The sequence below is a fragment of the Lissotriton vulgaris genome, chromosome 9, assembly GCF_964263255.1.
Source record: "Lissotriton vulgaris chromosome 9, aLisVul1.2, whole genome shotgun sequence".
In the NCBI taxonomy this organism is placed as follows: domain Eukaryota; kingdom Metazoa; phylum Chordata; class Amphibia; order Caudata; family Salamandridae; genus Lissotriton; species Lissotriton vulgaris.
Window position 1 is genome coordinate 1244567828 of NC_141697.1, and position 12620 is coordinate 1244580447.

Below are 12620 nucleotides of genomic sequence, written 5' to 3' on the forward strand. Positions count from 1 at the left end.
TAACAGTAGAGGTGATCTGCCCTATGCCTCCCACGAGTCGGTTTTAAGTTGATTTCTTAACGTTAATCTGGGGCTGGGTTCAAAGCCTCGCACAGCTTTACCCTCTGCAGGGGAAAAGCCACAAGTGTTGCATTCAACACCGGTAGCACAACCACCTAACAAACCCCTTCAGCCGTCTGTCATCATTCCTTCCATAACCGACTATGCCGGCACCTCCCGTGTCGCTGCCACTTTCAGCCTCCCCAAGGCCTAATGTTCATGCACAAATACAGGTTTCTTGATCATACAAAAGCCACCAACCCACTCTGCTGACCTTTACCAATAGCAGGGCTACTGGTATTATGTGGCGTGGAGAACTAAAATATTAGTATTATTATTATTATTATTATTGGACATTTATTAAGCGCCTGGTTACGCCACTGGCGTGTCCCCGCGCTATGACAAGTGGAGTGACTGTCCCCCCTCCTCCCAACCAAGCTATCTACTGAAAAAGATGAGTTTTAAGTTTTTTTCTGAACTGGATTTCGGAGGGTTCAAGTCGAAGTTCCAGTGGCAAATTATTCCAGCATTTGGGAGCAAGGTATCTGAAGGACCTGCCTCCCATACGAGCTTTAGATATTCTAGGTACTTTTAACAGCCCGGTCTGCGAGGACCGGAGACTGCGTGTAGGCTCGTAGTAGGCTACTAGGCTCTGGAGCGGGAGAGGTGCCTTGCCATTCAGAATACGGTGGCAGGTGGCAAGGGCCTTGAACTTCACTCTCCTCTCGATGGGGAGCCAATGGAGCGCTCGCAAGGCTGGCTTGGCGGATGATCTCCTGGGGAGTCTGAGGACCAACCGCGCTGCCGCGTTTTGAAGAACCTGCAGGCGACCGATGACCCTGCCTGTGGCCCCAGATAGAGTAGGTTCCCATAATCAAGTCGGGAGGTGACCAAGGCATGCACCAGCGTCTGACGAGCTGAGATGGGAAGCAGGTCTAAGACTTTCCTGAGGGCTCTCAGAACACTGAAGCATACCCCCGCCACCCGACCGACATGTGGGCCAAAGGTGAGGTCCTTATCGAGCCACACGCCCAGATTCCTGGCCTCACGGCAGGGAGCGGGGACTTCCCCCAAACAAGGTGGCCACCACGCAGACGACCACGCAGACGGTGCAATGTTATCTTAAGTAAGTGGCAACTTATGTGACAAATTTCTTGTCAATATTATTTGTATCTGTGAGACGGAAACAACATTTTGGTGAAATATGCAAATGCAGCTCAATATGTGGCAAATGTAGTGTATCTATATTTACATGATAAACGCTGCAGCCACAGAAATTCCTAAATCTACTAGAATCGGCATTGCCCATTGCTTTGTAAACAATTTGTTCAAAAAAAGTAAACAAAGACTAGGCATTCTAATTCCAATCTTGCACCTTGAAGGACCGAACTTTTCAGGATAACTTCTCCAAATAATAGCGACAACGTATAGCATGCTCCTATAGCAGCACCTCGTTTATTATACCGCTACAATCCCTCAAAGGCCATTTTGGATCCTATAAGATTGGTCATGCAGCCCCTCTTTTTATATATACAAATGCATTTGTATAAATACAGATGACCCCTGCAATGACTTTACCAGGAAGGTGCACACTCTAGTCTATTAAGTCGTTTATTTGAGCCACCCAGCTTGTGTGGCCCCTAGGGGTATGGGACTCACCGTAGTGTGTGACCTTAGGGGTATGGGACTCCTCTTGGTGTGGGCCCTTAGGGGTATGGGTCTTACCATGTTGTGTGCCCCTAGGGGTATGGGTCTCACCGTGGTGTGTGACCCTAGGGGTATAGGACTCACCTTGGTGTGTGTCCCTAGGGGTAATGGGACTCACCGTGGTGTGTGCTCCTCGGGGTATGGGACTCACGGTGGTGTGTGGACCCTAGGGGTATGGGACTCACCTTGGTGTGTGCTCCTAGGGGTATGGGACCCACCTTGGTGAGTGCCCCTCTAGTGGTATGGGACTCACCATTGTGTGCCCCCCTAGGGGTATGGGACTCACCGTTGTGTGCCCCCCTAGGGGTATGGGACTCACCGTTGTGTTCCCCCCTAGGGGTATGGGACTCACCGTGATGTGTGCCCGTAGGGGTATGGGACTCACCTTGGTGTGTACCCCTAGGGGTATGGGACTCACCTCTGTGTGTGACCCTAGGGGTATGGGACTCACCGTGATGTGCTCCCCTAGGGGTATGGGACTCATCGTGGTGTGTGCCCGTCGGCGTATGGGACTCACCGTGGTGTGCACCCCCAGGGGTATGGGTCTCACCGTGGTGTGTGCCCCTAGGGGTATGGGACTCACCGTGGTGTGTGCCCCTAGGGGTATGGGACTCACCGTGGTGTGTGCCCCTAGGGGTATGGGACTCACCGTGGTGTGTGACCCTAGGGGTATGGGGCTCACCTTGGTGTGTGCCCTTAGGGGTATGGGACTCACCGTGGTGTGTGCCCTAGGGGTATGGGACTCACCGTGGTGTGTGCCCCTAGGGGTATGGGACTCACCGTGGTGTGTGACCCTAGGGGTATGGGGCTCACCTTGGTGTGTGCCCTTAGGGGTATGGGGCTCACCTTGGTCGGTGCCCTAGGGGTATGGGACTCACCGTGGTGTGTGACCCTAGGGGTATGGGACTCACCGTGGTGTGTGACCCTAGGGGTATGGGGCTCACCTTGGTGTGTGCCCTTAGGGGTATGGGGCTCACCTTGGTGTGTGCCCTTAGGGGTATGGGGCTCACCTTGGTGTGTGCCCTAGGGGTATGGGACTCACCGTGGTGTGTGACCCTAGGGGTATGGGGCTCACCTTGGTGTGTGCCCTTAGGGGTATGGGTCTTAACATGTTGTGTGACCCTAGGGGTATGGGTCTTAACATGTTGTGTGCCCCTAGGGGTATGGGACTCACTGTGGTGTGTGCCCCTAGGGGTATGGGACTCACAATGGTGTGCCCCCCCTAAGGGTACTGTACTCACCTTTGTCTTTCCCCCAAGAGTACTGTACTCGCCTTTCTGTGTGGCCCTTTGGGATATGGGACTCACTTTTGTGTGTGGCCCCTAGGGGTATGGGACTCACCTTTGTGTGTGGCCCCTAAGGGCACTCCATTTATTAAGGCCCCTCTCTTGGTTGCCATGTTGCTTAACAGGTTCGATGCTGACTAAACCCACCAGATTCCCTTGATCCCAGGTACTAAAAGAACTCCAGTTTACCATTCGCAGTGGGAAACACAGACCGGGGGTGCCCTTAAATCTCTACTGAACGTACCCCAAAAGAGCCCGTGCTAGGAAATTAGCTCCATCAGTCGGCGACACCCCCTAAGCGCCTCCTGTGTATATAGTGTCATGCATTATGCATTAATCTTTAGTAGTCAGTACATAAGTCTGGGGAGATAGCTGAAGCTCCACGGTGGCCAGACCAAGAACTGACAGGGCGTTCACGCATGTAGGAAGGGTTATAGTTTCCATTATTAAGATCGAATAAACTAATGTCGTTCTGCTCTGTCATTCTCCACTATTCACAATTACTTCATTGAACTAAATTATCAAAGAAACCTTTCTACCTTTAATTTTCACTTCATTCTAAGATGCTTTTTGGCATGGCAGACCAGCGCGTTTGTACTTTTGTATTTCTGTATTTTATTCTGCTGACATCTCATCTTGTGGGCACTGCATAACTTTTGTGCTGTCATAAAAACAATTGGAAATGGATACATAATGCTGCTGTGTGGACCTGTACTCTATACTCATGTTTGTTGTAATTAATACTTAGATTGTTTTTTTTTATGACAGGGCAAGAGATTACGTCATTTTCTATAAAGGAGGAAGAGACAGAGTGTTTGGACAGTGGCATGGACAGGGTCCGCGCTCCCTCAGGCGAGTCCCTTCATTGTTACTCGCAGGTTCTTGCAGGATGTGTGAACACTGGCTAGTCAGTAATATGAAAGCAACTATCAATGTTATTCGGAAACAGCAGTCTCTAAGTCATCGTTTAACGAGCGGCTTTAATAAGCTCTTTGTATTCTAACATATGATGTACAATGGGAAGAGGAGCTGGATGACACAATCTTATAGTCAGCATATTTCTGAAGGACGTCACTAATGCTGAGCAGTTTTACTCTGGGCCAGATGTACGACCAGAAAAATTACGCCTCGCTAATTGCGACTCATTTGCAAGGTGTCATTTGCCATGTACAACAGTGTGTTTAACACTGTTTGCGATTCCCAATGGGGTCGAAAATTGCAAGGCTCATTTCTATTAATGGGCCTCTCGCAGTTTGCGAGCCCATTGAGAATGACAGCCCTCCCAGGGATGGTGGCCTGCTGGGCTCAGCAGACCACCATTGCTGGGACGGCTTTTAAATAAAGCAGTTTTTTAAATATAGCCCGTTTTCCTTAACCCCTTGGCTGCGGGGCCGATTCCCCCGCCGTGCCGGGGGGAGGGGGGGCGCACGCAGCGCCCCGGTGCTCATAACGAGCTCAGCTCGTCATGACCACGCCCGCTCGTTAGAATGCCCAGCACAGCAGGGGAATTAGCCCTGCACCTGACATTCTAACGGTCATGACGAGCTGAGCTCATCATGAGCACACGAGAACCGTGGCTCATGACGAGCTGAGCTCATCATGAGCGTCGGAGGAGTTAAAAGAAAAGGGGATGAATTTAAAAAAAAATGTAAATGTGTTTGTTTAATTTTTTAATGGCAGGCAGTGGTCCCTGGGACCACTGCCTGCAAAAAATATTTTTAGAAACAGTCACAAAGTCGAAGGGGCCCCCTGGGGACCCCTTCCAAATTGCAACTACATTACCACCCTCTTGAAGAGGGTTGTCATTTGCGAGTGTTTTGCGACCGCAATTCGGGTCACAAAACATTCATACATTGATTTGCGGACGCGATTAGGATGGGAACGCCCTAAGTAATTTCGGCTCGCAGTTCCTAAATAGAGAGTTGCAAATAAATTGCGACTCGCTATTTAGGAATTGTAAATGGCCCTGGGCCATTTTGCATGCACAAACGGGTCGCAAACCCATTTGCGCATGCAATTTAGGGTCGTACATCTGGCCCTAAATGTCTTATTCATGTGACTGTAAGCAAGAGTCGAGTGAAACGACTCTTGGGCCTTTTTAATGTATGCGTTAAGAAATGGTTTATTTTGATAGGTCGCAGTGTATGTTTTGCACTGATACAGCCAGGCTACAATGATCGGCCTGAAGACACGTTTGCACTGTAGTGGATCGCACAATAGGTGCAGTAGTCCACTAATGGCATTTAACTTCCTGGGAAAATGTTGGCCCATATACTACAGACATTTACTAGGGGTGTTAAATATACCTATTTGGGGCGTTAAATATACCTATTAGGAGTATGCTAATACAGCTATGTTTAACCCTTTCCATGCGGCCGGGATTCCCCTGGTGTGCTGTAAACAGCACGAACAGGGGCGGGCCGTGACGAACCCCAGCCGTCATCAGCACACGAGCACCGTAGTGCATGACGGCTGGGGTTCGTCATCAGCATGGAAGGGGTTAAAGGGGGAGAACAGGTACTTTACTACTGGTTATCAGGGGTAAAGTGCACATAGTTCTAAAGTCGGCAAAAATATAGGTCCTGCAATAGGTGAAACATCAGGGAGGACCAGGGAGAAAAGGCAGATTTCCTACAGATACCAACTCATCAGTTTCCTTATCAGCTTCGGTAGCAGTCCCACCAAAGGCAGAACAGATGTGTATGAATTTGCTCGGTCAGGGGTACATGTGAGTGGGGTATAAAAGGGATGGAACCTCATGATCAATAGATACTGGAGAAGAGTCGGCCACAGTTTCCTGCATAATCAGCAGCGCTGTCTGGTGTTTCATGCGGATTGACATAGGTGTGGCAGCGAGCATTGCCTTGTGGCGCGTTCTGCCATGTATCTCTGACATGTGATTGCGACAACGTTTTGACTGGAATGAAAAGCGAAAGAAATTAACCCATGTCAGCATTCTGTCCAAAAAGACAGAAATTAAGTGCCATCACAAATACAGGCTTCCTTGCCAGTAAGGTGTCCAAGGGTACCCCCACCGATTTATTAGAAACAAAGCCAGTCCAGATGGGTTCCAGCTTTCTTTTCAACCTGCAAATTCACAGCTCACTCACATGTCAATCAAGAATATGACGCAGCGATCACAGTACAGCATGGGTCTTATTCCAACAGGTATTACAACAGTTTTTGCAGCACCACTGTGGGTTTTACTGATGCGATGACATAAAGCTGACACAATACCAGTACAGAACTGGTTTTCTGCCCAGAGTATTGATTCCCTTTTCTTTTTTGTGTTTTTACTACTGGCCTTTTTGCTCTGACTGAGGACCTTTATTGTGCAGATGAAAACCATGAATATCACTGGTACCCCCATGCCCAAGCATTGGTTTATCTAGCCAGCCACCAGCTCCTTGCCTGTTCCTGTAACTCTTCCCCGCATTCTCTTACCAGGCCCACTTCCATGTCTCTCACCCCCATATACATTACTTTACCTGGCCAGACCAGTTGAACTCACTCACTATTTTAAGGTTTCATCTACATGAAATCTCTTTTAACAAAAAAAAAAGATCTTAAAAGGGACTTAGAGCCTGCCCATTACTTACCTTTACTCACCATTAGTTGGCCCATACGTCACTCATTTCCTTTTTTTCTTTGGTCAGGGCCTTTAGTTTCCTGCTCAGCTTCACGTCTACATTCTTGCTGTGGAGCTTGGCCCAAGTACTGTTTCCGGCAGCCAGTGTCCTTCCACTAGTCGCACACTTGTAACATACTTTTTTTTAAACTTTCCAGCATCCGCATTCTGTTAGTTGCTTACCACCACCACCTCACTTTTCCATCCAGCATAGCTTGTTTTATATAGCGCAAAGGCGACCGGAAGAATTTGAAACGTTTTACATAAGTGCCAGTTACATTACTCAAGGACACAGTTTTTACAGGCACAGGGAGATAAAGTGATTTGCCAAGAATCACAGGATGTTGAGCCAGCGCCTGGACGCAAACCCGGTTCCCCAGCTCCAAAGTCAGCAGCTCTAGCCGTAAAGCCACAGACGGTCCATGGTCAGTGTTCCACCTAGCTACACTTTGACATGCTGGTAACCGCAAAGGGCATTTTTTCAAGAATATAAACGGCATATTAAGTATAGGGAAAATAACTATTTTATCTTGTTTGTATGTGCATAGCTTAAAGTAATAAAAAACATTATGACGCGGTATGGCCACGTCACATTAAGCGATGCAGCACAACAGGTGTCACTGCTGTGCAACATTAAAAAAAAAAAAAAAATGATGAAGCCAATAGGTCTCACATAGGCGAAACCTATTGCCTTTGCCAATGCTTGTTATCGTCTTTCTGTCCAGATAACAGACCACGGTCAGATGTACATTTTATGCTTTGGCTTGTTCTGCTGTGAACATTGATTGCCAATTCTTCCCATCATTGCAGTTCTGATGGCTTCTTTATTAGCAGGGAGACTCCAGTGATTCTTTGCTGTGCTGCTTTCTCCGTTCCTGCTGATATCACGAGTACTAGAAAGAGGCCGTTCCAATCCTGAGCAATGCTCTCAACAACAAACAGTTCTTCACTGTTAGAGGCTCTTTTGTATATCAGTCTTGTGCAGGCTAGTGTTACTCAGTACCTTCAGTGAACCCCTAGATCTCTCTTACTCTTGTTTAAATACCGTAGCATGTCCCTTTAAAGCCAGATCACGTCTACCTCTGTCTGCATATGAAGCACACGCCCGGGGGAGATGTGTCCGAAAGGGTCTGCGGGGGATGCGGCTCAGCAACGGGGTTCAGCTACCCATTTGTAATCCTGGTTCTACTGATTTGCACTTGATTCTCTTTCTTGTCCCACTTGACTAGTTTGTTTTTCTTCTCTGGCGTTTACAGCCAGTGGACATTAACTGAAGATTGGTACATTCGCCATAGGTGGCTGCATGATCGAAGATAGAAAAAGATGTGTGCGCGCTCTGCTTGGGCTTGTTATGTCTCAGGTTTTCGTTTGGTTGTAGCTCCTTCCACCATCTAATAGTTTCTCCCACTCACCAGTTTTTTCTCAGTCTCCCTGTTTCCGATCTGTTGTCTCTTTGCAATGAGTCTTTCCCGTTATAAGGAAGTATTGTTGTAAGAATTATTGTTTCTATTTCAGGTTGTCCAGCTATCTCATCTGTTTTTACACTAAGCATAGAACCAGAGGAGGAGAAACGAGAGGAAGAGAAGCATTTACAGAAGACGCGCAAACCCAAGGCGTGGACCTCAGGTGGGTGGGATCAGTGTGATACTGATGCCAAGAAGGTAGCCCATGAGTCAGCTGGAGACAGAAGCAGACGGAGAATGGGCGTATACTATTACCCCTCCAATTTTACCTCTGGTGACCATTACCATGACAAAGTGACCTCTTCAACACCTTATTTCATTTGCCCCTAAACTGTGCACCATTGCCTGGTGAAAAGATACATACTATGTATTTATTTTAATTGAATTAATTATATTTGAAATGCTCCACAATTCATTTTGTTTACTTTGATTTAACTAATATAAAAATAATTATGCATTTTCATTACTAAGGAATAATGTAGGAGTTACAATTTGGGGAAAGTAAATTTAATTTAATTTAAGAAAATTAAATGGTAGTTCAATACTAATAATTACATATTCTTCATACCTTTGCTGTAAAGATAGGATTAAGGCAAAGAACACTCCATAATTGAATTAAAATTGTTTAATAATAAAACAAAACAAGTATTTAATAGTAATACGGAGTAGGGTCAGTGTTGGCCATCACTAATGAGGAAAAGAGACAAGGTCAAAGTGGGAAGGAAGAGCAGACGAGCTAATGCCTGAGTAAGGATTAGAATGAGAGAGAGGAGCGCTGAAAGACAGAGGTTAAAAGAAGAAAGGTGAGAGAGGAAGGGAGAACGAGGGGGCTAGGCAGAGAGAGGTGCTATAGCAAATGAATACTAGTTAATGGTAACAGCATACTGTTATTTTTCTAATCATAACAAATGCATTTGCATCATTTTCTTTAAAGCACCAGATGAGCCACAGGCCACCTCTACTGTATCAATGATTCTGAAAGAAGGAAGAGAATCCTTCCTGCCGAACCAGCGCGAGCCTCTGGAGATGGGCACAGGTAGGAGGAATGGGACATCAATGAGGGGATTTTGTTCATATGAATCACCTCGAAGGTTATCAGTTCAACTCAGTCTGCTCTTCCCTCATAAAAGTACATGTTTTCTGGTGAATACTGATTTCTGCAGATTCCTCACCTTAAGAATATCCTCTTGGGTGTCAAACGTCTCTCGGAAACGCGCAGTAGTGGCTCTCAAGTGCTGTACGGTGGCGTCATGCTGGTCTCATTTCCTGTTTTTTGTGTATCGTTCAACAAGATCTGGAGTACCTTCTCTGTGCTTCATCGTCAACATTTTCCATGGCTTCAATAGTAAGGGAGTCAAATCTCTCCTCAGAAAGTTTCAAATCTGGTCTTAATATCCACAATCAAATGTCTTTATCGAAGCCATACAACGTGTGAGGTGGTATCATGGACCCAATCGTGAAACAGAGTCCTGTGATTTGTTTTCCCTGACTCATCCAAAGGCCATCAGGGAGTGAGCGGCCAAGTTATATTTGGTCAAAGCCCAAAGGGATACATCAAAGCTATAGGTACATTTCCAGAAAAGGAATGAATTCCCAAGACTTCCCACAAAAAAGCACCATATGAAACAGAAATCCTCCTCTTCCTTGAGGAAAGGATCCCGTTCACACAACTGTTTGGAGTTACGAGGCCATTTCCTAACGCCAGGCAGCTCCACAGACCTGATTTCGAAGATGCAGATTATAGAGCTGGGATTTCCTGATCCTTTCGTGGATCCTGCACAGGTTTAGGCGCCTTGAAAGAACATGTAGGACATCTTTAGGATGGAGCCTGGTGCCCCCTGGGCCATTCCCCAAGGACAGACCTACCCCTTCTAGCCTAGTGACCCTGGCAGCTCCTACTATACACCTCCAAAGGCTCTAGCCTTGACGCCTACAAAGAAGTCAAAGATTGCATCATGACCTGTCTGCCTGGCGCCTTTCTCCTTAAATGACTGTGCTTAAAGCTTACCCATTAATTCTACTTTCTCAGACATGTTTGCCCTGCTGTAGCAGCATTCCCTATTCCCACATCATAATAGATGCTCTCTTCCTATGTTCCAGTTCTCCATTATATGTGTAGGAAGCTGGGTCTTATCGTATAAGAATCCAGGGGTTCGCTTATTAGTGGACAGGGCTTGCTATGCCATCCCAAAGTGCTTTGTTAAGGAGTAGTGTGGGAAGAGATCTGGCATGCAGCAACCGAGTGAGCTTCTGTCAAAACTGCAAATGACACCAGGCAAAAGGTGGGGGTGACCATGTAAAAAAGGGGCACTATCCTACAATGAACCTGTCTTTCAAAAGCAAAAGAGGCCCTTGGCTTTTCACAAACACTGGTGAATATGGAATTGTGTATGAATGCGGGAAAGGTCTGCTTTACACATAAGTGGACATCTTAATTTGATCTTGTTAGCCCCACGGACCAGCTCCATGTTATTTAGTCATCCTGTGCTCTATGTATGCAGGAGCAGTGACCAGCTCAGTAGCAGAGAGGGTATGACATTTGTATGTTTTGAGGGAAGATTGCTTCACCTATTTTGTGAGCCCGCACACATGTAAACCATTGATTCATCCACCTCTGCCTCAAACAAGCTTCCACATCCACGGTCAACAACAAGGCTCGAAAGACGCCTCCTCACTCGGTTCACGCAGGTGGAGTGCTTTCACTCCTCACTGATGCAGCATTTGTAAGTTCCGAGTTCATAGTTTTGTAGCTCACTGAACTGTAAAGGTAGAGTGGTGCTATATAAAAATGTGAAATAAATGCGTTTCAGCGAATGGCTTTATTTCAAGTCATGGCATAAACCATGATTAATAATGTATGTTAGAGGGTTTCCTGTGAATAATTGTACCTATATATGTCTTAATTTAACAGATAATGACGATTTAAGCACAGAAAGGAGTGAAGGTGAATACTTAGACTGTATTAACTCAACAGCACCTTTGAAAGCTTCATCCAGAAAAGCAAAACTAAGCATTATTCGGGACCCTGAACTGAGAATGACCTCTGAAAGGCGACCCTGGTCTGGAATCAATTGGGGTCTTGAACAGTTAAGCGGTGTTCATTGTGAAAGGGCTGTCGGCAGTCAGACATATTTTGGTTTACATCCTGTACCAATATCTGGTGAACCCACTAAAAGTGATGCTCCTACAAGAAACGAAATGCTTTGTACAGGTCAGCAGAGCAGTCATTTGAACGAGACATGGTATACGTGTACTGAATGTGGGAAAGGCTTCCACAAGAACGCAAATCTTAAAACACACATGAGGACACATACCGGAGAGAAGCCGTACCAGTGCCTCGAATGTATGAAATGCTTCAGTATGAAAAGCTCTCTCGATCGGCATCAGAGAACACATACCGGTGATCGACCGTATCAATGCAGCGAATGTGATAAAACCTTCAATGTAAAGTCCAATCTAACAATGCATTATAGACTCCATACTGGAGAGAGGCCGTTTCACTGCTCGGATTGTGACCAATCGTTCCATCGAAAAGACCATCTTATTCTTCACCAGAAAACACACATGAGAGACGGTATGAATATTTTGCTTGTGGGAAATGCCTCAGTATGAAAAGCAAACTCTGTCAACACCAAACTACATGTTTATTTCAGGAGGTTTAAAAGGTAACTGTATTTTGCTTCTGCAACTCAGAGAACTACACCCCATCATAAGATTACCTGTGTCCCGTTCTGATGGAACTCCGTTTACCCCTTGGTGGCTCACACCAGTTTGAAAACCAGCTGCATCATTTACAAAGTCATCACGACCAGCATCCCCGCATACCTTACAGACACATTCACCATCTCTGGTGGTTTCCAGCACAACTGCAGCCCGGACACCACCAGACTACAGCTAAGAAGTGTAAAAAATGGCCTTTTCCATCTATGCACTCAGCATCTGGGACATCATCCCCATATCCACCAGGACCACTCCAACGCTGATCCAGTTTAGGAAAGAGCTGAAGACACGCTTGTATAAAGAACATTACATCTAATTGCAGTAGTAGTCCATTCTGTTCCCAAAACCCAACTACCCGTCCTATCAATAAGTGACTGTAAATTAGTCTTTGACTTGGCTGCCTTTTGGCTGGGCGCTCTCTCTACAAATACTGCATTTATACATACATACATACATACGTACATACTTGGCTAGCAATGAGACTCTTGTCACTGCTCGTTTACCTCAATAGTCTGATTTATGTTTCTTACTCTTTATCGTGGCATAAACAACATGTAGCAAGGTCTTGTCTTCTAAGATAATAACTCAAGCTTATGTTTGGCTGTTTCTGTATGGTCAGATGATTAGTTTCTGTAGTATTCCTATTTCCTTTGCCATGTTCCAATATGACTGCCCTGATTTAGATGGTTTCAGGGCAATCAGAGGTAAGGGGAAAGAATGAGTGTTTTAACACTGCTCTCTCAGTCCCCCCCCCCATACTGCTGGACCCCACAATTA

The 12620-nt window shown here is 46.2% G+C and overlaps 1 protein-coding gene across 1 annotated transcript in view; it reads left to right on the plus strand.

The window, feature by feature from the left end:
- Window positions 1–11910, plus strand: part of LOC147693179 (uncharacterized) — a 708628-nt gene extending 696718 nt beyond the window's left edge. Inside the window, 5 exon segments of the mRNA XM_086939582.1 lie at window positions 3801–3884; window positions 8176–8286; window positions 9058–9159; window positions 11035–11685; window positions 11688–11910. Coding sequence (XP_086795708.1) covers window positions 3801–3884; window positions 8176–8286; window positions 9058–9159; window positions 11035–11685; window positions 11688–11785 — 1046 coding nt within the window. The 3' untranslated portion in view covers window positions 11786–11910.
- The last annotated feature ends 710 nt before the right edge of the window (window positions 11911–12620 follow it).